Here is a 23,600-nt window from a genome sequence, read left to right as displayed (position 1 = left end):
AAGTGTCCCACGTCTCTTGAGTAGTGGCAGCAGATGTTATTCTGGAGAATAGCTGATCATGAATACCCTGCTGAATCACAGCCATAGCCTTAGCATCTTTCTTCACAACCGTCTTGTAGCTTTCTAGGGTTTTATCATCTTTAGTTTTTCTTGTGCTCACTAAATCCCAGAGATCTCGTGAGCGCACTCCAATGCTCATAGACCTCACCTTTGAACACCGATATAGGAGATTGAGGATTAGGGTTTGACGAACTGGCCATGGCTTCTTGATAATACTCACACGACTAACCTTGCTCTTATACCAAATGTTGGTATGAGCATGCACTTGAGATCAAACAAACAAATAATCTAAGAACAGATAATAGACTTAGATGGTTGATTGATATTGAATACTGAAAAGAGAGTACATAAAAAGAAAACAAGCATGAACTTAAATACTGAAAAATAACATAACCTAAACCAAACTAGGCTTAAGACTTGGACTTCAACAACTTGGCCCAACAGTTTTACTGAATTCAAATATCAAGCCTTCAAACTCGGAAGACTCAGTCAACCCTTCTTATTTGAATTACTCATTAATAATATGTGCCTATTTACGAATGCAAAGGCAAAAAGAAGGTAGAAGCACAACAACGTACGTACAACCGTCCGTCATCTTTCTAGTATATTACTAGCCATATATGTGTACAAACTATAATTGTGCATTCGTTTGTTCGTCATATTATATAGATCTTTAACCTAACAATATTTGGGGGTGTTTAATCATACATCAGTTTACTCACTTAGCAATGGCAAAAGCATTTGTAATTAAGATTATGTCATATGTGGTTTCACATATACTTATACTAATGCATGTTAATTCTAATTAGCTTCTAGGAAAAGAATGATGGTAAAACATAATCAGGAGGTAAGAACTACACCCATGATGAACTACGTCCATGACACTGAAAAATTAAACCCGTAAGCGATTTATAACTAATTAATAAAGTCAGATGAACCAATTCGAAATTCTCTCTATATACTAGGCCAGGTGCAAAGGAGCCGAGTTGCTCGGGAGCTACTCGAGCTTGGATTGATAAATAGCTTAAAACATACGAGCCAAGCCAAGCTCAAGCTCATTTAAGTTTTTTCTCAAAATATATAAAAACGAAAAAATATGCATAAAATTTAACTAATGAATAAAAAACAAGCCGAACCTAAGCTTGAAAAAACAACTCACGTGTTGGGCTCGAACTTTAGTAAAAGAGCTCCAAACGCCAGCTCTAGCTAAGTCAAAATGAGCCAAGCTCGAGACCAATTGAGCTCAGGCTAGGCTCGTTTACACCCATGCACGTTTCTTAACATTAACTTATATCGATGATGATTTATTATTTACAAATTTGAAACAAAAAAAAATAACACATATTTTTACTCCCTTTGTGTTGAATATGCGTATATGCCCCTTATCATAAAATTCCACATTCCACTAAAAAAGAATTGAAAAATGTCACTATATATAACCTCCACCAAAGCTAATTTCCAATGCACTTCCAACAAGTTAAAAGTTCGAGAGAGAGAGAGACTAGGGAGATAGAAAATGGGGCAAGATGATGATCAAACAACGCGAAAAGGTTCATGGACGGAACAAGAAGATTTCCAGTTGATGTTTTACGTTCACATGTTCGGAGACCGCCGGTGGGACTTCATTGCCAAAGTTTCAGGTTTGAAGGTGGCGGGAGTAAAAACCAAACAAAAGGCCTTAGGCTGCAAATTTTTCTCACTGGAAAATATTTTCCAACTGTTAAAATTTAATCACAAATTAACGTTTTTTCTTGTGTATACCCCCAAAAAAAATAAAAAAATTGGGGATTATTTTTTGTTTTTGTGGGATATTTTGATTCTCAGGTTTGAAAAGAAATGGAAAAAGTTGCAGGCTGAGATGGGTTAATTATCTAAATCCTGGGCTGAAAAGAGGGAAGCTAGCTCCTCATGAAGAGAGACTTGTTCTTGAACTTCATTCTAAATTTGGCAACAGGTTGGTATTATATATGATTAAATCATATGTTGTGAATTCAAGTATCTTCTAAACTATATTGTGTAAAAGTAATATTGTTTGAGAAAATTGAAGGAGCATTTTTAATAAAATTGTAACTCTCTATCCCTTGTTTCTTAGTGCTTATCTTCCTCTGAAAAAGAAAAGTTCTTTAATAAATATATCATGTTTGAATGAGTTCAAAATTTTCATTTTTGTAAACACATAAATACAAAATTAGTGTTTGTTCTTTGTTCCATTTGTTATAATTTTCTTGTAATATATGTCATCAAAGATTAAGTTGATTATACTGAATACATGATAAGAGTGTACATATTTAAAATGTTAATATATGACACGCAATAAGTTTGGTTCAACTTTAATGTGATAATGCTTTCAGGTGGTCTAAGATTGCAAGCAAATTACCAGGACGGACTGATAACGAGATCAAGAACTACTGGAGGACTCATATGAGGAAAAAAGCTCAACAGAAGAAAAGGACAATACAAGGATGTGCATCTCCGTCACTCTCGCATTGCTCTTCCTCTTCATCAACGTGTACTACCGTGGCGTCCATTCCAATGATCGAGACCAAAGAAAGAAGCTTCTATGACACCGGGGGAGTCCAAAAGATAACCGTCATGAAAGGGAAAAACAATAACAATTTCAAGAATGGTGCTACTAGTGTTAGTGATTCAAGTAAGGGACAAGAAGGGTGTAATAACTGGATGGAAGATATATGGAAGGATTTAGAGTTATTAGAAGATGATAGTATAAATATAAAGCCATTTTTTGATCCTTATAGTGAAATAGCACCTTCACTGATGACATGGGACAGCTGTTTGAGCACTTCATGGACGATGGACGGCCAAGAAGAGTTCGCTGAAAACACTTTTGATCTAACAAGCCAACAATTTAGTTCAGAACTAATTGATTAATTGATTTGGTGTTGATATACTCAATAATCCTCAGCAAAGCACTCTAGTAATCTCTCTTTTCAGTACTATAGATCATCAAGGTCAAATCTTTAATATGCATGCATCTACTTTTCAGGTATGTACCTAGATTAAGGATGAACATGAAATAAACTTTGCTATATGTGTGTCATTTATCAGAAGAATTTTTATGTATCCTTGCATAACTTCTATTATAATAAAAACAATTATGTTTCTCTCAATATATTTCTATTCTTATAATACTTGGATTATCATGCGATAATTTTGGCCGCCGGCTAGTTGTCGATAATATCCATCTGTAATTTGTTGTAAATCAAATTACCCAACCCTTAGTTCGACGGACTGTTACTACATATTATCGTCGGTAACACCTTTACCGATGATATATCCAATGGTTGTAAACCGTCGGTGAAAGTGACCAGTAGCTTAATTTTTTGTGTTTTTGGTACTTAGTAGTTAGTATTTACATATTTCCAATTTAACGTTCATCATCTAAACACTCTTAATAATATTAATACAGCAGAGGAACATAAGCATGCAATTTCTTCGAGTATTTTTTTTTCTTTGTACAAAAGTCTTGCAGAGTGTTTAGGTTTAGGGTTCCAAGCAGTGAGCAAAATCTGCTAGCAGATTTATGACATATAATAAAAACAAATTTGATTTTTTACGAATGTACGTATATTGTATAAAACTATAAATAATATTTTGGAGTTCTTATAAACCTTATTATGGATAAACGAAATATTCCAAATATATTTAAATTCAAACTGAGGATGAATTGCTTTAATGTGTGTATCCACTTTAAAGCACAATGCACTTATCGAGCTTTTGGCTTGTTATTTAGGCCGGTAGTGGAATGATTAGTAGGAGTTTTGGTATAGTTTAATACAAGTATGCATGCACGGTATAATTCTCTTTAATTTAAGGCTATATATCTCACACACAATGGCGACAAACATGCGCATAAACTAGTTTAAAAGTAGATCAACAATTATTTAAGCTATTTTTCTTATATACTACAAACATATTTTTTAGATATAAAATCATATAGTAAGAGAATAATTACAATTGTTTTTAATCTTTAAATGGCTAAATTACGCAAAATCCTTATTTAATCCTTTCTCAAGGAAAGAAACCCCGCCAAGAGAATCATTACGTACACATAATTAAACTTTACAAGAACATATATAGATAAACTAGTTTTTATCCCCCGTATTACGGGGGTTGTTTAATATTGTTTGTTCTAATATTTATTTATTTATTGAATTTATATTTTTCTGTTGTATGAAAGTTAATTATAAACTTATGGTTTGATGATAAATTGTTTCACAAACAAATGAGATGCAATAACCCGGTTTAAAAGCTATATGGTTTTGATGAGACACAAGACCCGTTTATTTTTTTATTATAAAATTGGTTTTTCTAATTATAAATAGTATTTATGAAAGTTAATAATATACTTATGGTTTGATGAGACCCAGACCAGTTTATTTTTTTTTACTATAAAATTGGTTTTTAATTTAAATAATATATATATCTTTTTTAAAATAAATAAGATATTAATTTTTAATATATCATATTATATAGGATTTTTACATCAATAATTTGGTGAGAATAATTTTTAATTTAAGGAGATGTTATAACCCGTTTAAGAAATATCTGGGTTTGGTAAGACTCATACCCATGAATTCAGGTCAAATGCATGAGAAGCATTCATTTAAAAATCAAGCAAATCTTGTGACTCTAAAAAAAGGGGGAGCGACCACATCGCGACACGTAGGATTTTTATGTTTTCGTTTATATATATTATAGATTTTAATCCTCTTTTTTAAGAATACTTAAATATTTCAAATTTTCATTATTGTTAATAACAAACGCGTCTACGTAAAAAAATACCTAACTAACTTGATTATATATGTTGCTTTTTTTAGTTTTTCTTTCATCTCTTTTAAGTTTTGAATCGATTACCTACATGTGTACCTAGGTACACGTATGTATTGGTAACATCATCTACGCAAATGCTGTGTATAGGTAGGTTCATTGGAATTTTTTTTTTGAACGAACAACTAAGTAACACCGGGTACTCTGTACACGGCCCCCAATGACTAAAGGTAGCTCGAGCCTGCCACGAGTCCAGACGAACAGAGCCCCTAGCGGTCCACCTATTGAGGGATTCCCCGGATAAAACCCGACCCCGACGCCCGCCAAACGACACGACGGCGAGGAGCCGGTAAAACCGAGTGAGATCAGGGCTCGAACCATGGCAATCCATGGTTATCCCTCATATCTCCCATATAAATTGGTAATAGTGAGGTTTGAACCATTATCTCTCACTAATAAAGTGAGTATTTTACCATTGACTCACATCCAGTTTAGATTCATTGGGGATTAAACTACAAAAAATGAGGTAACTGAAAATGTGTTTTACATGTAAGTAAAATATTCACAAATAATTTTTTGTACATGTAAAAAAAACACTCATTTTCATATACTTTCTCTATAGCTTTTACGCGCGTGAACATATATATATATATATATATATAACATAACTTTAGACTTGGAGATATGACATTAAAAAAATAATTATTATATTTATATCATTAATTTCTTTTGTTAAAATTATATATATATATATATATATAATTATTTATTTTGTTTAGTGACATTCTCACAATATATAACATATAATGTTCTGTATACCGTAATAATTATAGATTTACTGTAGCTAGCTAGGTTGTGTCTAAGTAATAAAAAGCAACGATTTGAACTCTACGAATGGTTACACTTGATATTTCTTTTACCGTCCAATTGAGAGTTTAAATGGACAACAACCATGACTGAAACTTTTGTTTATTTTCAATAAAGTAATTAATCCCGAAAAAGAAAAAAAAAGGTGATAAGACATTGATGTGCATACAGATTTACAAGCATTCGTGGTGCCCTCTACTTTTGATGTTCCTAATCACCTTACTCTTTTGCCAAAAGAAGAAGAATAAACACGCACACCATCTTATTGATAATAAGTATTGAAACTTATCATCATCCGGAAAACACAATAATTACCAATTAAATGACAGGTATTTAACAGTTTAAGATCGAGCTGTCGGTAGCAATTTTTATTTGTATATACAGTGAGTTCATCTTTATTATCATAAACAAATCAATCATATACCCCAATATAAATGAATCCCATTATATGTTTATAGGGGTTTAATAATATTAAAATTGTTAACTATTTGTTATCTTTAAATAAATATTATGGAAAAAGCCTTAGCACGGTTTATTCAAAAAAGTTAGTGATGCATTATAAAGACAATAAATAGATAAAGAAGTTAAATAAACAACAATAAACGCTCCTCAACTTGCATATTTTAATATAATAATAAAGAGAAAGTAAGCTTATATAAAAAGTTGTACCGCTTGATGGCCTGAAAAGACAATGAGAATACCTTTGTTTAGACGGCCAACTTATTCGTTTAATTGGCACCGTCTAATGGATTAATTATGTACTTATGTTGAACCCCGTGGTGAGATTGAATTCACTTTGTGGTCCCTCGATAATGTGCTTTCATTTTATTTTTCTTTGTAATTTCATTTTTAGAAATGTAGTTTAATTGTCAGCGCTTCACCAATGTTTAATAAGTACTCTTGCATATATATATATATACTTGAACGGTATCAAAAACATTAACAGCCCCTCAATTAACAAAATAGAACCCAACTCGCGACTTTGTATTAAACGTAAGAACCATGTACGTATATATGATAAACCATTGAATGTTTTATGCTTTACTCATTTAGGTATCTTATTGTTTTGTGTTTAATTTATTTATCTCTAGTCTAGAGGTGTGTATTGGACAAGGGTGAACCTACCCGCCCAACCCGGGCTTGACCAAAGACCGATATAATGGGAATACCAGAACCGAAGACCGGATCCCCAATTAGAACTAGACTGGAAACCAACCTGGAAAACTATCGCGTCAGTGAGAAGCAGAAATTGCATGTATAGATGAGGAGGTGACACATTTAATTAGTTTGGCCATTTTCTTAAGCTTAATAATTACTAGTAGCGTAGGACTTAATTTCTGCCGGCAAATTAAATCCAAATATTATGTCATTATTGGACAAACGAAACACCTGTTGGGTGGGGTTCATGAGAGGGACTATACTAATCACTGAAAAGTGAAGTTTTTGCAGTATATATCATGTCACCCACGTAAACTAAAGCTCAGTGACTTAGTAGTCTATTCTTAGCATATCAACAGTTCACACAACCACCACAACTCATCCTACCACCATTGTAACTCGCAGATCAGCAGCCACCTTGACAAATCCAAATTTGGCCTCTTTTAACATCTACCCATAAATCTAAAACTAGGATCTTTATGTCCCCCACACGAACGGCTATGGAAAAAGTTTAGAGCCCACAAAATAAACGAAAATCAATTATTTCATTATGATTTATTTGTGTAATTAGTTAGTTATAATGTGAAAGATTGGACTTTAATCACTTATGTCCTTGGATCTTTGGGGAGTTACTATTTCTCTTTTTATGTTACCGCGGTGTTAGAAAAAAAAAGTTAGAATTATTGTAGCCTTGTAGGCGAAGAATTTTTGGGGAGGGGGTGAGGAAAAACGGAGATGATATTGGGTTAATTAAGTGGAATTCTGTTTTGGCCGATAAATCTAAAGGGCTGGGGTTTAGATATAGGCCGTTTGAATAATTAATTTTAATCTTACTTTGTTATATGAATGGAGATAGAGATTCGTTAATAATCCAAATTCTTTACGGGTGAGGGTTCTAAAGGCAATTTATGGCTCGAAACTTAAGCAAGATGGGATGTCTCATAATATAAAAGGGAATGGTATTTGGTCTCACGTTATTAAAGCGGTGAATAGTTTAAATGATAAAAAAATTGTCTCTCTTGGTCATTCGAAAAAAGGTAGGAAACGAAAATAAAACCTTGTTTTGGAAACACATTTGGATCGGAGAATCCTCTTTATCTTCAAGATTTTCCAGACTCTTCAACTTAAAGGTTAACAAAAATTGTTATTATGTAAGAGGTTGGTTAACTCTTCTTGGGGTTGGGTTTGGGATTGGAGAAGAGATCCAAGATGTGGGGTGGAGTTGGATCACTAAATGATTTAGTTGGGATTTTGAATTCAAATATTTTATCAAACTCAAATGACCATGATCATGAGGATAATTTCCTGTTAAAAGTATCAGAATGTTTTCTGATCAGAGAGAGTTAGTGGATAAATGTATTAGAATGTTTCTTGATCGGAGAGAGTTACTGGATGTGTCCTGTTGTACAAGATCGAACAATTTTGCTCCACAAAAGGTTAACATTTTAAGTTGACGGTTGTTTATGGACCGTTTACCAACTAGAGAATAACCATTCCATCAAAGGTGTATTCCCTCCATTCCTTGTCCTCTTTGTAAAAACTAGATGGAGGTTTTGGATCATTTGTTTGGTAGACCATTGCGTTCGGGTTATGAAAAGTACTGGTAGGTCGTTCGTTGGAATTAAATTTTACAATTTGTTTTGGGCCGAAAAACATTATGAACTGGTTTGATTCTACTAGACGGGTGAAGAAGAAAAACGTCGTGGTTTAGTTTGAAACTTGATTAAAAGACCTTCTTTTCAATTATGTTGTTTCGGATTCTTATTTATGGCTTTAATCTCGTTATTGCAGTTTTAATTTGAAATGGTTGCATGGTTAAAAAAACCAGTTACTTAGTAGGTAATTTGGTTTTTAATTCTCTCGGTTAGGATTTTCTAACCGTTAGAGGCCTATTTAATTCAAGTTGTTGGTAAAATAATTGTGATTTAAAAGATGAGATCTAAATAAAAAGTAAACAAATAACTCATTCCTATACAAACAAACAAGTATTAGCTTGGAAATTTGTTAAAAAAAATTCATCACAACTTTACTACATATTTTAATTAGGTGGTGTTTGTTTGTTTATTTGTTTTTTCATAAAAGGTCTTTTTGTCTGCGTCGCGCAGACGTTTAGGTATGCAGTGTGTTTGTTTTTTGGAAAAAATTGCATTAAAAATGTATGTGCGCCCTTTTATCCTAGAAGACCTGAACTATAGTCTTCTAACTTTTTCAAAGTTAGAAACCCTAATCCTTATATAAAAAAAGACATCCTCCTCTCCTCCACCCCCACCGTCGTCACTCCCTCACTTCCACCCCCACAGTCGTCCGTCGTCGGACCTCCATTCAACCCGATGTCTCCCCCTTCACATTCACCCCCACTGCCGCAATAGCCACCGCACCACCTTCTTCATGCCACACCCGTCGACAAATCTCCACCCGCATGCAATATAACCGATTACGTTATGTTTTGTGATTAGTGTCACTTGGTTTGAATATGTTTAGGTTTAAATTAGGAACTTGATTTGTGTGTTTAAAAATTGTTTAGGTTTAAATTGAGCACTTCAAAAATTGTTTATGTTTAGGATTGAACTGAGAATTTGAAAAATTGTTTAAATTTCACTTTATTTTACAAGTCTTCATAAGTTGAAAACAAACAATTTTTTTTCTTGCAAACTGCATATGTTTGGTCCACCTCTTCTTCTATAGATGGCTACCGATGTGGTCCGCAAAAAGCAAACATTTTACCTCTTAAACAAACATCACATTAATTATTGAATATTTGGTCGTTATCAATGTTGGGATTGCGTTTACAAGTTCTAGTGACGTAGTGAACTTTTGCATGTCTAAATCGTATACAGTGATTTAAATAAAAAGTGAAAATGTGACTACAATGTAGCAACAGATGCTCTCACTAACTTTCACATAAAAGACACGTAAGAGTTTAAACAAAAAAGAAAATTATTTTTAATATGTTTTTTAATATGAAAATATGAGTTGGATAATTTTATTGGATGGCAAATAAAATGCGGACTCACACCCTAAGCTCTTGCGCCCATTACCAGGCCAGCGCCCAAAGAGACTCACTTCTTCTTGGAGCCTATTAGAATTGGTTTGGTGAACTTTGGTGGAGATTAACATGGTGATGTGGTTTGGGATGCCACTCCACTACAGTAAATGCTAGGTGGCTTGAGAATACCACGGATACTTGAAGGTAGTTTTATTAATTACATGTAGTTCTAGCCTGGCAAATCCCGTTCGGTAGCGAGTTTTGACTCATCGGGGGCGACCTTCTAAACTCACTGTATCCCGGGAATTTACTTGAAAACTAGTCAAAAAATCGTTATCTACAATGCGACGTACCAAGTACTACTTGCAATTAACAAAACCTAAGTAGATGGTCGGTATTCTTGTAACATCCCGAAATTTCTAAGAATAAATAATTAATATATTATTTATTTATGGTGGAAAAGTTTACTTGAGTTAATAGAAAATAATAAAATAATAAAGATGAAAGGATAAGTAGCCTAATTAGATGGAATTGATTATGGATCAAAAAGGAAAGATGGGTCTAAGGTCTATGGGCTTAAGGGAGTATAATCATCATCATCATCATCATCATCAACGTACTCAGTATATCCCACCAATAGCAAAGCTATAGTAGGGTCTGAGGAGGGTAAGATGTAGACAGCCTTACCTCTACCCCATAAGGATAGAGAGGCTACTTCCGGTGAGACCCCAGGCTCGATAGTAGTTTTGCATCAAGCCTTGGACATAAGGCACATAGCACTCAATCATCGGGACACCGGCTGATCGGTGCATGTACCCTTGTCTTTCGGCTATCAACGCCACTACATGATGCCTGATTAACCGTCCGTCACTTTTAACGTTATTTTCACGAGATTAGTAAAATAACGTCAAAATTAGTGCAATTTCACTTTTGCCCACCCGAGGGTTCACACATATATACATCATATGTGCGCACCGCAAGCAGGGCTAGCTTAAGGGAGTATAAATACCCCTTAAACCCTAATCCTTTCCATTTTCATTCATCTCTACACCATAGCCTACACCATCAAAAACACACACTTCTCCAATTCCCGTTTTTGAGAAAACCACCCACAAAGACACAACGATTCCCAGAGATCTAATCGTCGGATCGGTCTCAAATTTTAACTGAGAGTTCATGGCATATAAATGAAGATTCCCACAAATCAGATCTTCGATCAGAGGTCGAGAAGTCCGGATTTTATTATCAAAACCGTAGCAACTATAAATTGAGTTTTCCGGCAACTGGTTCAATTTTCCAGCGACTGTAGCAGCGGATTCCGGTGTTGGCAATTGGTGACGCTGGTAGATCTCGGTGAGACGGTTCCGTGGCCGCTTGAATCACTCAAGTTGGATTCGTTTGATAGGGTTTTTGGCTTCTCGAGTGATTTGAGACAAAAACCTCAAAGGTACGTTTTTGTTAAAAAAAAAAGCTTACTTTTCGTGCACGGATTTACATGAAACTTGGTAGAATGATAGATCGGGTCATGATTATTGATAAAGTATTGAACTTGATAGTAAACGAGTTAGTTGGTTCGTTTCGGGTAAAACGAGTAGTGTTCGGTTTGTGAAAAGAACGGGTAAACGAAGTCAGTTTTGCATGAAACTTAGTAGGATAGTAAATCGGACCTTATTATCTGAGAAAAATGTAAACTTGATGTTAAAAGTGAACTTGATGAACTCGTAACTATGTACGGTTCTTATAATAACCCTAGATCTAGCTTAAATAAGTTCGAAATCAATAAACGTGTAAACTTTATTGATAGGTAAGCTAGATCTTGGTCTAGGATGGAAAGGAAAACGTTTAAGGGGTGATATAACGCTAAAATATGAGAATGGGTGTTAACGCATGAAATGATAATGATAATAAGAGTGTTATTACCCCAACAGTGGATATATTCGAATGAGAAGCAAGTATTCGAATGGAGAGCATTCAATTAGAAAAGGGAAGAAAAAAAAAGAGGTCCATGCAAATAGAATACCGAAGCAAGCAGGGATTCGTTTGAATAAAAGGTCGATTCGAATGGAGAACCCACTCGAATAGAATGTTTAAATTGAACAGAAGGTTCGTTCGAATAAAAGGCTTGATTCGAATTAAGGGCCCATTCGAATCGAAATTGAACCATTCGATTCGATTCAACCTGGTTCAGCCCAATCTGAACCTGATGACTGCTGGGCCAGACTTAGCTAAGCCCACGAGCTTGCTAACTTAAATATAGCTAGCCCACCAGTTTAGACCCGATTAGCAAATAACCATAAATACATTAATTAGCTAAAAGTGCCAACAAAAGTAGTTACGAGGTTACTTAACAAATATATATGCTTAACAGTTAGTCGTGCTCAATTAAAGAAGGGGATTACTATTAACTCCGAACGTAGCCGGATTCAGGTAAGTTTTTAGCCCCATTTCCTTGTTATGTTTTCGGGGCTGTGTGTAAACTCAATGTGAATGCTAATACACTTACCTTAATGTAAGGCCCCGTTACTGGTAGCCCTACTTTCGTGTTGGATTTACTCATAAACGCAGTTCTAAATATCAGAGTTAATTAAAACATTCGCGGAATATAAAAACTTTCGTAAAACATTTCATAGCAAAACACATCTTGTCTTAAAACAACATCTTGTCTTTCAAAATGAACAAAACATTAAACTTAAACGTCTTGAATCTTCCGATGCCAGCCTCTTATTCAGTGCCACGTGTCTCCTCAAGCGAGCTGCCTCATCCTACTAACCTGCGTGCATACTAAAAGTCAGCTACGCTGAGTGAGTTCTAGTTAATCATACATTATACAATACACATAGACTTATATTCTTTCAATCATACTTTCATACTTTCATACTTTCTTTTGTACTAACTTGCTTTCATATCTTATGTTATAAAGAGCATTACGCCCTACATTCCTCGAGTATTATTAGGGCTCGGTACCCTCCTTCCTCGAGTATTATTAGGGCTCGGTACCCTCCTTCCTCGAGTATTATTAGGGCTCTGTACCCTCCTTCCTCGAATATTAGTAGGGTTCGGTTCCCTAGTTCTGGAATATTAGTAGGGTTCGATTCCCTCTTCGTTACCATACAACCATACATCATACCTTGTGACACTCGTCAATTTCAGGTTAACTCCGTTAACTCAAACTCCGTCAATTCAAACTTAAGATCACTTGATCTAGAACGCACATCTCATTACATTTAAAATAAGGTTTTAAATGACGCTTGACAATTACTACATGTGTAGTCTTTCGGGAATTGCACCGAAACGCAAACGAGTTGACGCTAACCATTGGTGAACAAATGACGAACATCAAAACAACAAATACGTGATAACCTTATGTTAACATATGTGTTACTTGATTATATTATGTGTGATGCTAAACAAGAAACAAGAACTAAGTTAATTAAGCTAGAAAAGTAACATTTGAAAGTTGAGGGACTTAAGTGTAACATATTGTTATTAAATAATATTAATCAAAAACCCTAATCCTCTCTTTCCCTCTCTCAAAACCGACGGCAGCCCCCCCCCCTTCTCCCTTGCGATCGGCAGCCCACACACACCACCATATCACCTCTTTTTGATCTTTTTTTTCACAATTGAAGCATCCTACACCCATTTCTAGTCATCTCTCACCTTCCTCTTGCTTGTTTTTGTGCTTTTGAAGGTTTAATTCTAAACCCTAGATTCGAAAGTTTTATATATGGTGCTCATATGCTTTGTTTTGATTTGATGATGTTTAATTATGTATTGATTGTTGATTTGATAACTAAAATTGATGTTATTGCATGTTAATCGCTTGTTTCTTTGATTTTGAGTTCAAGTAAAACCCTAATCATGTATGTAGTGTGTAATTGATGTGCATGGATAGTGATTATGATGTCTAGAATGTCATATGAACGGATTGTGGTCTATAGATGATTAATATGTTGAGTTTGGATGCGAACTGTTTCTGGACAGATTGTGTTGTTGAGGTTCAATTTACTGTAACGGGGTGTGAATGTGAGAATTGGTCGAGATTATTAATACTACAGTGTACTATGTTGAGTCTAGTTTCTATAAAGTCCAAGTTTGTAATTTTTGGACGAGTAAAAGTTAATCTTTATGATTTTACAAAACTGAAGTGCAAATCTGAGTTGTGAGACCTGCTGTTAAGTTGTTTTATAAATATTATATCTCATGAACTACAAGACCAAATGGGTTGGTTCCACTTCTGGAAGTTAACTTGTTGAGTTAAGAACCTAACCCAATTGGTCTTCCATTAATTAGATTTCTCATTTAACGGAAATTTCAAATAACATTCTGTTGCGCATGAATTTGATTGTTGTGAGTTTCCTGTAATGTTTTGATCATTGTGAGAAATCTATGTGGAATAAAAATATAATAAAATATGTTCTGGAAACCTAACACATGTGTTCTTTTGTGACGATTTTTGGTGAATTAATTGAGATACTATGATCTGTTGAATAGGGTAGTCTATCAAGTAGAATTCTGTCGTGATGAAACTAGTTGCTGAACTTTGTGAAAATACATGAAACGTGCTGTTATTAGATAATTGTTATGTTTTGACTAAATTGCCCTTGCGGGGAATAATTACTAGATGATTGTTATGTTTTGACCAAATTGCCCTTGCGGGGAATATTTGCTAAATATGTACAACATTAACACTTGACACGTAAATAGTTGTTCACACACGTAACGTATCACAAATGTGTTTGTTAAGTCACACACGAGTCACAAACGAAACACGAAACGTATTTTGTGCATAGGTATTATGTGCCGAGTCTAGAGACTCGATAATAGTTCCGACTCTTAGAAAATCTCCTTGTTGTTATAGAACGCTAGTGAGAGTTTTCTGCGACGCGCATCACTTGGGTGACTTGTTTTTGGGAATTCTTCGCAAACAGTGAGTTTCACTTTCCCCTTTTAAACTTTTTAAACGCTTTTCACTTGGGGGGAGATAACATACTCCGAAACGCTTTTAGATTTTGTTATGAAATTATATATCACTTGTAAAGGCTAAGTGGCAAACGAAACAATTGAAGTCCTACACATCGAACCGTTTAGTATTGGAAAATAGCGAGTCACTGTTGAGTAGTACTACTGGGTTTGACAAACCCCACCCAACGCTAAGCTCGACTGGAGGTCGAGTGGGTGTAATTTTGGCTAACACATTACCATGGTCGGGATAGACCTGGTGGCAAAGCACATGATAAACAGTCAGCTTCGGTGTCGAACACTTAGTAATACTTGCTTTATAGGCTAGCTACCTATAGATATATAATCGATTTAACATTATCTGGTAACGCTAAACGCAAAACGCTAAACGCAAACGTAAACGCAAAACTTTATTTTATATAAACTTGTGAACTCACCAACCTCGTGTTGACACTTTTAGTATGTTATTCTCAGGTAGCCGAGGCGGGCGCGCGGTATAGGATCATGCATTAATTTGAACGTTACTGTTTATGCAAACTTGTTTTAAACTATTGTTAATGGGTTTTAAGTCGTCCTGCGTGACGCAACGCTTGGTTTATGGTTTTTACGCTTCCGCACTTATTTACACTTAAACGTTTTCGTGGTTTGAAAACTTTATTTATGGTTTGATTATAACTAATGATTCCGATCCTGTTAGTTCACACCCTCTGACGGTAAAACTCCGTTAGTGGATTTTGAGGGTGTGACATACCTCGAGCATTATTAGGGCTCGGTACCCTTTCCGTAACCATACAACCATACAACCATCCTTTCCTTCTTTTATTAACTTTATCACGTTCATACACATAAGCATACATATCTTACTTACCTTATATATAGCGTTACAACCTGACAGTACGTGCAATATCCGAAGATCGTTCACGTACCATCAAGCAATTATTCATACATTTCACATTATTCACATAAGGCATACACTTATCTCTTAGGATAAGCGTATTAACAAACATATTGAGTATGCACACAGCCCCGAAAACATAACACATAAATGGGGCTAGAAACTCACCTGAATCCTGTTACGCTCTCCGTTAATCGTTATTCCATTCTTGAGCTGTGCACGGCTAACTGTATAATATTTACATGTATCAATTAACTACAACGAACGGGGGTCCGGGGGCAGCACCCCTGGCAGCGGGGTCTAGGGGCGGCAGCCCCTAGCAGGGTCCAAGGGGCGAACTTAACAATAAGCGAACTTAACATTAAGCGAACTTAACATTAGGCGAAGTTAAGCATTCAGCGAACTTAACTCAGGCGAAGTTAGCATTGAGCGAACTTAACTCAGGCGAAGTTAGCGTTGAGCGAACTTAACTCAGGCGAAGTTAGCTTTGAGCGAACTTAACTCAGGCGAAGTTAATTAGTTAGGCGAACTTGCTTGCAAGCGAACTTCGTCTGCAGCAGCCACCACTGTTCATCCTAAATCCCCAAAATCATCATCGTTTTACCGAGAAATCCATGGGTATGGTATTTGACTAACCCGCGATCATTCCTATGGTCGTTTTTGGATAAGGTTTGACACGAAAACACGTAAAGTTTGGACCTTTAAGTTCAAAAACGCTTAATACTGTCACACCCTCAAAATCCACTAACGGAGTTTTACCGTCAGAGGGTGTGAACTAACAGGATCGGAATCATTAGTTATAATCAAACCATAAAAACGTTTAAATGAAAATAAATGCGGAAGCGTAAAAACTAAAAGACAAAAGTTGCGTCACGCAGGACGACTTAAAAACCCAAGTAATAATAGTTAAAAACATGTTTGCATATCAGAATGTTCAAAAACCATGCATGATCCTATACCGCGCGCCCGCCTCGGCTACCTGAGAATAACATACTAAAAGTGTCAACACGAGGTTGGTGAGTTCACAAGTTTATATTAAAAAATCGTTTAGCGTTTGCGTTCAGCGTTTTGCGTTACCAGATAGTGTTAAATCAATTATATATCGATAGGTAGCTAGCCTATACAACAAGTATTACTAAGTGTTCGACACCGAAGCTGACTGTTTATCAAGTGCCTTGTCACCAGGTCATCCAGACCATGGTACGTGTTAGCCAAAATTACACCCGCTCGACCTCCAGTCGAGTTTAGCGTTGGGTGGGGTTTGTCAAACCCAGTAGTACTACTCAACAGTGACTCGCTATTATCCAAATATTAACCGGTTCGATGTGTAGGACTTCAATTGTTTCGTTTGCCACTTAGCCTTTACAAGTGATATATAATTTACTAACAAAACCTTAAATGCGTTTTCGGAGTATGTTATCTCCCCCAAGTGAAAAGCGTTTAAAACAGTTTAAAGGGGTAAGTGAAACTCACTGTTTGTGAAGAATTCCCAAAATAAATCACCAAGTGATGCGCGTCACAGAAAACTCTCTCTAGCGTTCTAAAACAACAAGGAGATTTTCTAAGTATCGGAACTAATATCGAGTCTCTAGACCCGGCACATAATTCCTAAGCACAAGATACGTTTCGTGTTTGTTTGTGAATCGTGTGTGACTTAACAAGTACATTTGTGATACGATACATGTGTGAACAATTATTTACGTGTCATATATTAATAATGTACATCACTAGCAACTATTCCCCGCAGGGGAAATTTGGTCAAAACACCACAATTATATAGCAAGTATTTCCCGCAGGGGCAATTTGTCAAAACATAACAATTAACTAGCAATTATCATGTTTCATTCATTTTCACAAAATTCAGCAGCTAGTTTCACCGAGACAGAAATTCTACTTGAAAGATTGTACTATTGCACCGATCATAGCATCTCAATTAATTTACCAAAAATCATCACAAAAGCATACATGTATTAGATTTCCAGAACATATTTTATTTTATTTTTATTCCACATAGGTTTCTCACAATGATCAAAACATTACAGCAAACTCATAACAGTAAAATTCATGCGCAACAGAATTTTATTTGAAATTCCCGTTAAACGAAAAATCCAACAAATGCAAGACCACTTGGGTTAGGTTTCTAACTCAACATGTCAACTTCCAGAAGTGGAACCAACCCAATTGGTCTCGTGGTTCATGAGATATAACATTTACAAAACAACCTAACAGCAGGTCTAATAACTCAGCTTTGCACAACATTTTTGTAAAATCATAAAGGTTAACTTTTACACGTCTAAAAATTGCAAATTTATATTCTTTAGAAACTAGACTCAACCTAGTTTACTTTAGTATCAATAATCTCAACCAATTTTCACATTTACACCCAAATACAGTCAATTGAACATCAACAACACAATCTGTCCAGAAACTGTTTGCAACAAAACTCAACATATTAACCATCTATAGACCACAATTCATTCATATAACATTCTAGACACCATAACCACTATCCATGCATATCAATTACACCATTCATACATGGTTAGGGTTTTATTTGATCTCAAAATCAAAGACACAACAATTAACATGTAATAATATCAAATCTAGTTATCAAATCATCATCAATACATCATCAAATCAAACGAATCATATGAACACATTATATGGAGATTTTCGGAATCTAGGGTTTGTAATTAACCCATTAAAAATCGAAATTAAGTATAAAGGATGCATAGGATAGTCGTTTATACCTTCCTAGCACCTTAATCTTCGATCAAACTTGAACAATCTTGATTGTATGTGTGTGTATGAAGGTCGACGGCTGCCAAAGGGATGAGAGGGAGGGCCGATCGGTTTTGGGAGGAGAGAAAGAGTGTTAGGGTGGTAGGTTTATGTTATTATTTATAATAACATGTTACACTTTAGTCCCTCAACTTCCAAATGTTACTTTTCTAGCCTAAATAACTAGTTCTAGCACATTGAGTTAACGTTTATACAATGTTATCACATAACACATAAGTCTAACACATAATTATCACATAATTATTGTTTTGACGTTTTTCGTTTATTCACCAATTGTTTGCGTTAACTCGTTTGCGTTTCGGTGCAATTCCCGAAAGACTACACATGTAGTAGTTGTCAAGCGTCATTTAAACCCTAGTATAAATGTAGTGAGGTGTGCGTTATAGATTCAATGATCTTAAGTTTGAATTGACGGAGTTGAGTTAACGGAGTTAACCTAAAATTGACGATTGTCACAAATACAAGATTTACGGTTTATCCTATACGAACCGTATATGTTTATGGGTTCATTGGATTCGTCCTAGCATCAAGTTCGTTACTTTACGTTTCGTTTAGACCCGATCTATTATAGTTTCAAATTTCATGGCTAAGCGTCTATTAAAACATGAACTTTAAGATCGAAATCATACCTTTATGTTTTCGTTTTGGTCTCGGTTAGCTAGCTTATGAACTTTGGATCTTGTATAAATCTTGAACCACGTTTTCTTGCTCGGATTTCACCTCTCTCTTGCTCGGCCGCGTATGGTGTGTGTGTTTGGAGTGTGTAGAGATTAAGATGGAATGAAATGAGGTTTAGGGTTTTATGGTGGTTTAGGAGGATATTTATATTCCCCAAGTCCCATGGACCTAAGGCCCATTATCCTTAACCCATCTTAATTAAATCCAAGTCCATGATCTTTTCCATATTAGACGTTAGTTAATATTATTAAAGGCACGACAATTTAAAGCAACTTTCTTTATTTATTATTAGAATCTTTAGGATGTTACACTTAAGTGGTAAGTGTATGTCCTAATGATATATGTTATAGTTATATTTATATTATGAATGGATGTTTGTCGGTACGTGAACGATCTCCGGATATTGCACATATTATCAAGGGAGGTAATGTGTAGAAGTATGTATGAATAATGTATGTATGCAAATGTAAATATTGAAGGTATGAATGAAGGTTATACTTATAATGACAAAGAAAGGTAAGGTATGGTTGTATGGTAGAAAAGGGAACTAGACCCTGATAATATTCGAGGAAAGAGGGAACCGGACCCTAATAATATTCTAGGTAAGAGGGAACCGGACCTTAATAATATTCGAGGCAAGAGGGAACCGGGCCCTAATAATACTTGAGGAAAGTAGGGTGAAATGCTCTTTAAAATGTGTAAGTATGTATAGAATGAAAGTATGAAAGTATAAAGTATGAATGAAAGTGTGTGTGTGTATATATATATATATGTATGAAATAAGTATAAAGAAAGTAATATGTGTCTTTGGATACATATAAGTAAGTTGGTGAACGTATTGTATGTTGTCTAATTAACTAGAACTCACTCAGCGTAGCTGACTTTTAGTATGCACGCAGGTGAGTAAGATGAGGCAGCTGGCTTGAGGCGGGCACATGGCAGAGGAATAAAGAAGCTGGCATCTGAAGACTTAATTATTAATGTTTGAACTAAAAAAGACATGTTTATGTTATTTTAATTTGAGACTTATGTAATGAAAGATTTAAGGTTTATTTATTCCGCGAAAGTTTTATTTCAATATGATATTTAGAACTGTGTTTATGAGTAAATCCAACGCCAAAGTAGGACACCGGGACCGGAGCCTTACAATTCTCAAATCACCTAAATCAACAAACAAAAAAAATTACTTTGTTGGTAAGTGTTATATTTTTTGTGAACTTGATGAGCTTGAAGTGGAAGCATGTACTATTATGGCAATATATAATCCCCATTTATGTTATTTATCAAACACTTGGTGTTCATTATGTTTTTCTTTAATTTTATGATTATTTCATTATCGAATAACTACAAAAACAATAAATCACTCTCTTTTTTAAATATTAATTATCCCAAACAAATAAAACTTAAAAAAGCGAAAGAGCGAGATACATAATTATAGTGAATCATTACAGAAAAAACTTCTTCCTTTTACAAGCAAATTTATGTTTAGCGAATGAAGGCAATCACGGAATGGATATGTAATTAAGTAACTAAATCAGAGACATCAAACAATCAACAATCTCACCATAACGATGACCCTAAACAGATGCAATATTCTGATCATTAAACATAAGCGCATAATAAACAAATCCTTACTGAAATTACATAAAGTAAACTGAGATCTACATCTTTAACATAACAAATCAAAGCCTCATAAACCCTAACTAAAATTATAAACACAATCAACGAAGTATACCTCATTTTAAACAAATTTTGATAAACGCATATGCAATTTGAACAATGGATTAAGAGAGAGAGAGAGAGATTTTAAGAAAGCCATATTTAGAGGTTAAAGAGAGAAGATAAAATTTATGAAATTTTTCAAAGGAGGAAACTGAAAGCATTATACATTAGTGGGAGGGAATCTCAAAACTTTAAACAACGCTAGCTTTCAATAAACAACGCTACCTTACAATAAGTTCAATACAACACTACTTTTCTTCTTATCTATAATGGTGGGAGGGAACCTCAAAACTTTAAACAACACTAGTTTATAATAAACAACGCTACTTTTGAATAAATACAATAAACAACGCTACTTTTCTTCTTAATTACAATGGTATTCGGTTGTGAAGGAAACTTCAATATTTTAAACAGCACTAGCTATCAATAAACAACGCTACTTTTCAATAAGTTCAATTAACAATACTTATTTCTACTTATTTACAACGAGTTTAGAAAATTGTTCTTTTTAAAACGGTGAATTTCATCTTATTCAACGGTTGGCCATCATATCGTTGTAAACCATTTTTATAACCTGTGTTAATAGATGTTTTTGTAGTAGTGTGATTTAATAAAACCAATGATACTTCTAGGTAGGGGTGGCAATCTTGATCCATGGGTTGAATTTGTTGTATCAAAATGTATAAGATGGGTCAGAATGGGTCAAAGTAAAAAAAGAAAATGATCGAAACGGGTCAAAACGGGTTGACATTTCTCGAGTTTTTTTTATGGAACGAGAAAAATGGAGGAAACTTTTTGGTATTTTTACTTTTTAAGTTTTTGATTTATATTTCGAGTTATAATTTTTGAATTTTTTGGTGAGGGGTTTTTAAATGGTTTTGAAATCTCAACCCATTTTGACCCATTTCAAAACCCCTCACCAAAAAATTCAAAAAAAAATAACTAAAATATTATAACTCGAAATATAAATCAAAAACTTAAAAAGTAAAAATACCAAAAAGTTTCCTCCGTTTTTCTCGTTCCATAAAAACAACAAAACAAAACAAAATTATTCTGAGAAATGTTAACCCGTTTTGACCCGTTTCAATTATTCTTTTTTTAGTTTGACCCAATTTCAAAACCCATTTCAAAACCCCTCACCAAAAATTCAAAAAAAAATAATTAAAAAATTATAACTCGAAATATAAATAAAAAACTTAACAAGTAAAAATACCAAAAAGTTTCATCCGTTTTTCTCGTTCCATAAAAAAAACCCCTCGAAAAATGTCAACCCGTTTTGACCCGTTTCACTCATTTTCTTTTTTTAATTTGACCCATTCTGACCCATCTTATAAATTTTAATACAACCCATTCAACCCATGGATCAAGATTGTCACCCCTACTTCTAGGTGATATTGGAAAAAGATTGTTAAGCTAGGCAATTCCCTATATGGGGGCTAATTCATGGTTTATATAGAAACACACTCAAGTTCATGTATCTTGGTGACAACGCGAATTCACTCAATTTGCTTTCATGGGGAGCGAATACAAAAGAAAACTCAACTGTTGTAGGTTGAAGTTGATTTACTTATTTAAAAGAGGTACAATAGGCTGTCTTCTTTTGTATTAACTTCCCATATCGCTGCTATCTAAGCAAATCTTGAAGGTTTTGTTATAAAAGCTATGAATTTGTTCCCCCTTTAGCGAATTTCTAGTTTTACTAACTTTATTCAAACCCACCTACAAGTACAAATGATTCTCTTGTGCCACCTATTGTTACGGGAAAAGATGATTGGAAACCAAAAGTCTCTGAACAAGTTGTTGAGAATGAGCATGCTTGCGGGGAAGACAATATTGGTTTGATGAATGGACATAAGAGAATTACTAGGGGCCTTGCGGGATTAAAAATTGGCAACGTCTCTTTGGAAAAGTGCATCGAAAAGCAAGTGTGGGGTGGTTAGTTGAACCAAAGGGTGATCATTTCAAAGATGTCAATCCACAAAGCAAAAGGCTTTAAGCGAGGTGTACTCATGAGAGGATTATCCATGATAATGCAGCAAATGCCACCGGTGGTTTCATTCTAAGGAATAAGGTACGTTGTTTCACTTGTCTGAGGTATCGTCATTAAGCATCAAAATGCTAGTGTAATTAAGTACGTAGGGCACCCTTACTAAACGTTATAAAAGCCAAGGATTTTTTTTAGTACCGCGTACTGAATACGGAATTGGTGTAAGATTTGGGTATAAATGATATGCTTCACAAATTATATAGACTACTCCTATATAGTGTGAGTTATATATGTGACCAAATTAAAGAAAAATGTTCATAGTTATAGATGAAAGTATGAAACCTTTGTTGAAGATTACTATGATCATACGTGTAAAGGTATCCATAATTTGTGATGACGTTGAAGTAGAATTCCATACTATAAAGCCATTTGCCGTTAGTTCAATGGAAACTTGTGTAACTGTCTTTGATATGTTACATTCATAACTATGTAATGGAATTCAAGTAATCATTTAGGATAGATTTCGTAAGATCAACTTGTCAACTGGCTTTTAATGATTTTATCAAACAACCAAAAGACACCAAATGGATTGGAGATTGAACTTTTGGATCTCTAAGTATTTGTGAAAGAGGAATTAAGGCAGTTGCAAAATGGCTTCAAGGAACGATAAATGGTCCGAAATATATTGCTTACAA

At 34.7% G+C, this 23,600-nt stretch overlaps 1 protein-coding gene across 2 annotated transcripts; it reads left to right on the top strand.

Annotated features, from left to right (window-relative positions):
- Positions 1–1,530: 1,530 nt before the first annotated feature.
- On the top strand, positions 1,531–3,280 carry LOC143633967 (transcription factor MYB59-like). Of its 2 annotated transcripts, none has more exons than XM_077102168.1 (3): positions 1,531–1,700; positions 1,885–2,014; positions 2,412–3,251. In XM_077102168.1, the coding sequence occupies exons 1-3, from the start codon at positions 1,577–1,579 to the stop codon at positions 2,947–2,949; spliced, it is 792 nt and encodes a 263-aa protein (XP_076958283.1). In that variant the 5' UTR covers positions 1,531–1,576; the 3' UTR covers positions 2,950–3,251. The 2 variants fall into 2 exon arrangements, with proteins under 2 accessions (XP_076958283.1, XP_076958285.1); XM_077102170.1 differs by having other exon boundaries at positions 1,576–1,700; positions 1,913–2,014; positions 2,412–3,280.
- The last annotated feature ends 20,320 nt before the right edge of the window (positions 3,281–23,600 follow it).

Source organism: Bidens hawaiensis, unplaced genomic scaffold (genome assembly GCF_021521415.1).
Source record: "Bidens hawaiensis isolate Kalapana, Puna unplaced genomic scaffold, B.hawaiensis_p1.1 tig00006961_1, whole genome shotgun sequence".
NCBI lineage: Eukaryota > Viridiplantae > Streptophyta > Magnoliopsida > Asterales > Asteraceae > Bidens > Bidens hawaiensis.
The sequence above is the reverse complement of the archived record's forward strand: the minus strand, read 5'-3'. Positions and strand labels throughout refer to the sequence as shown.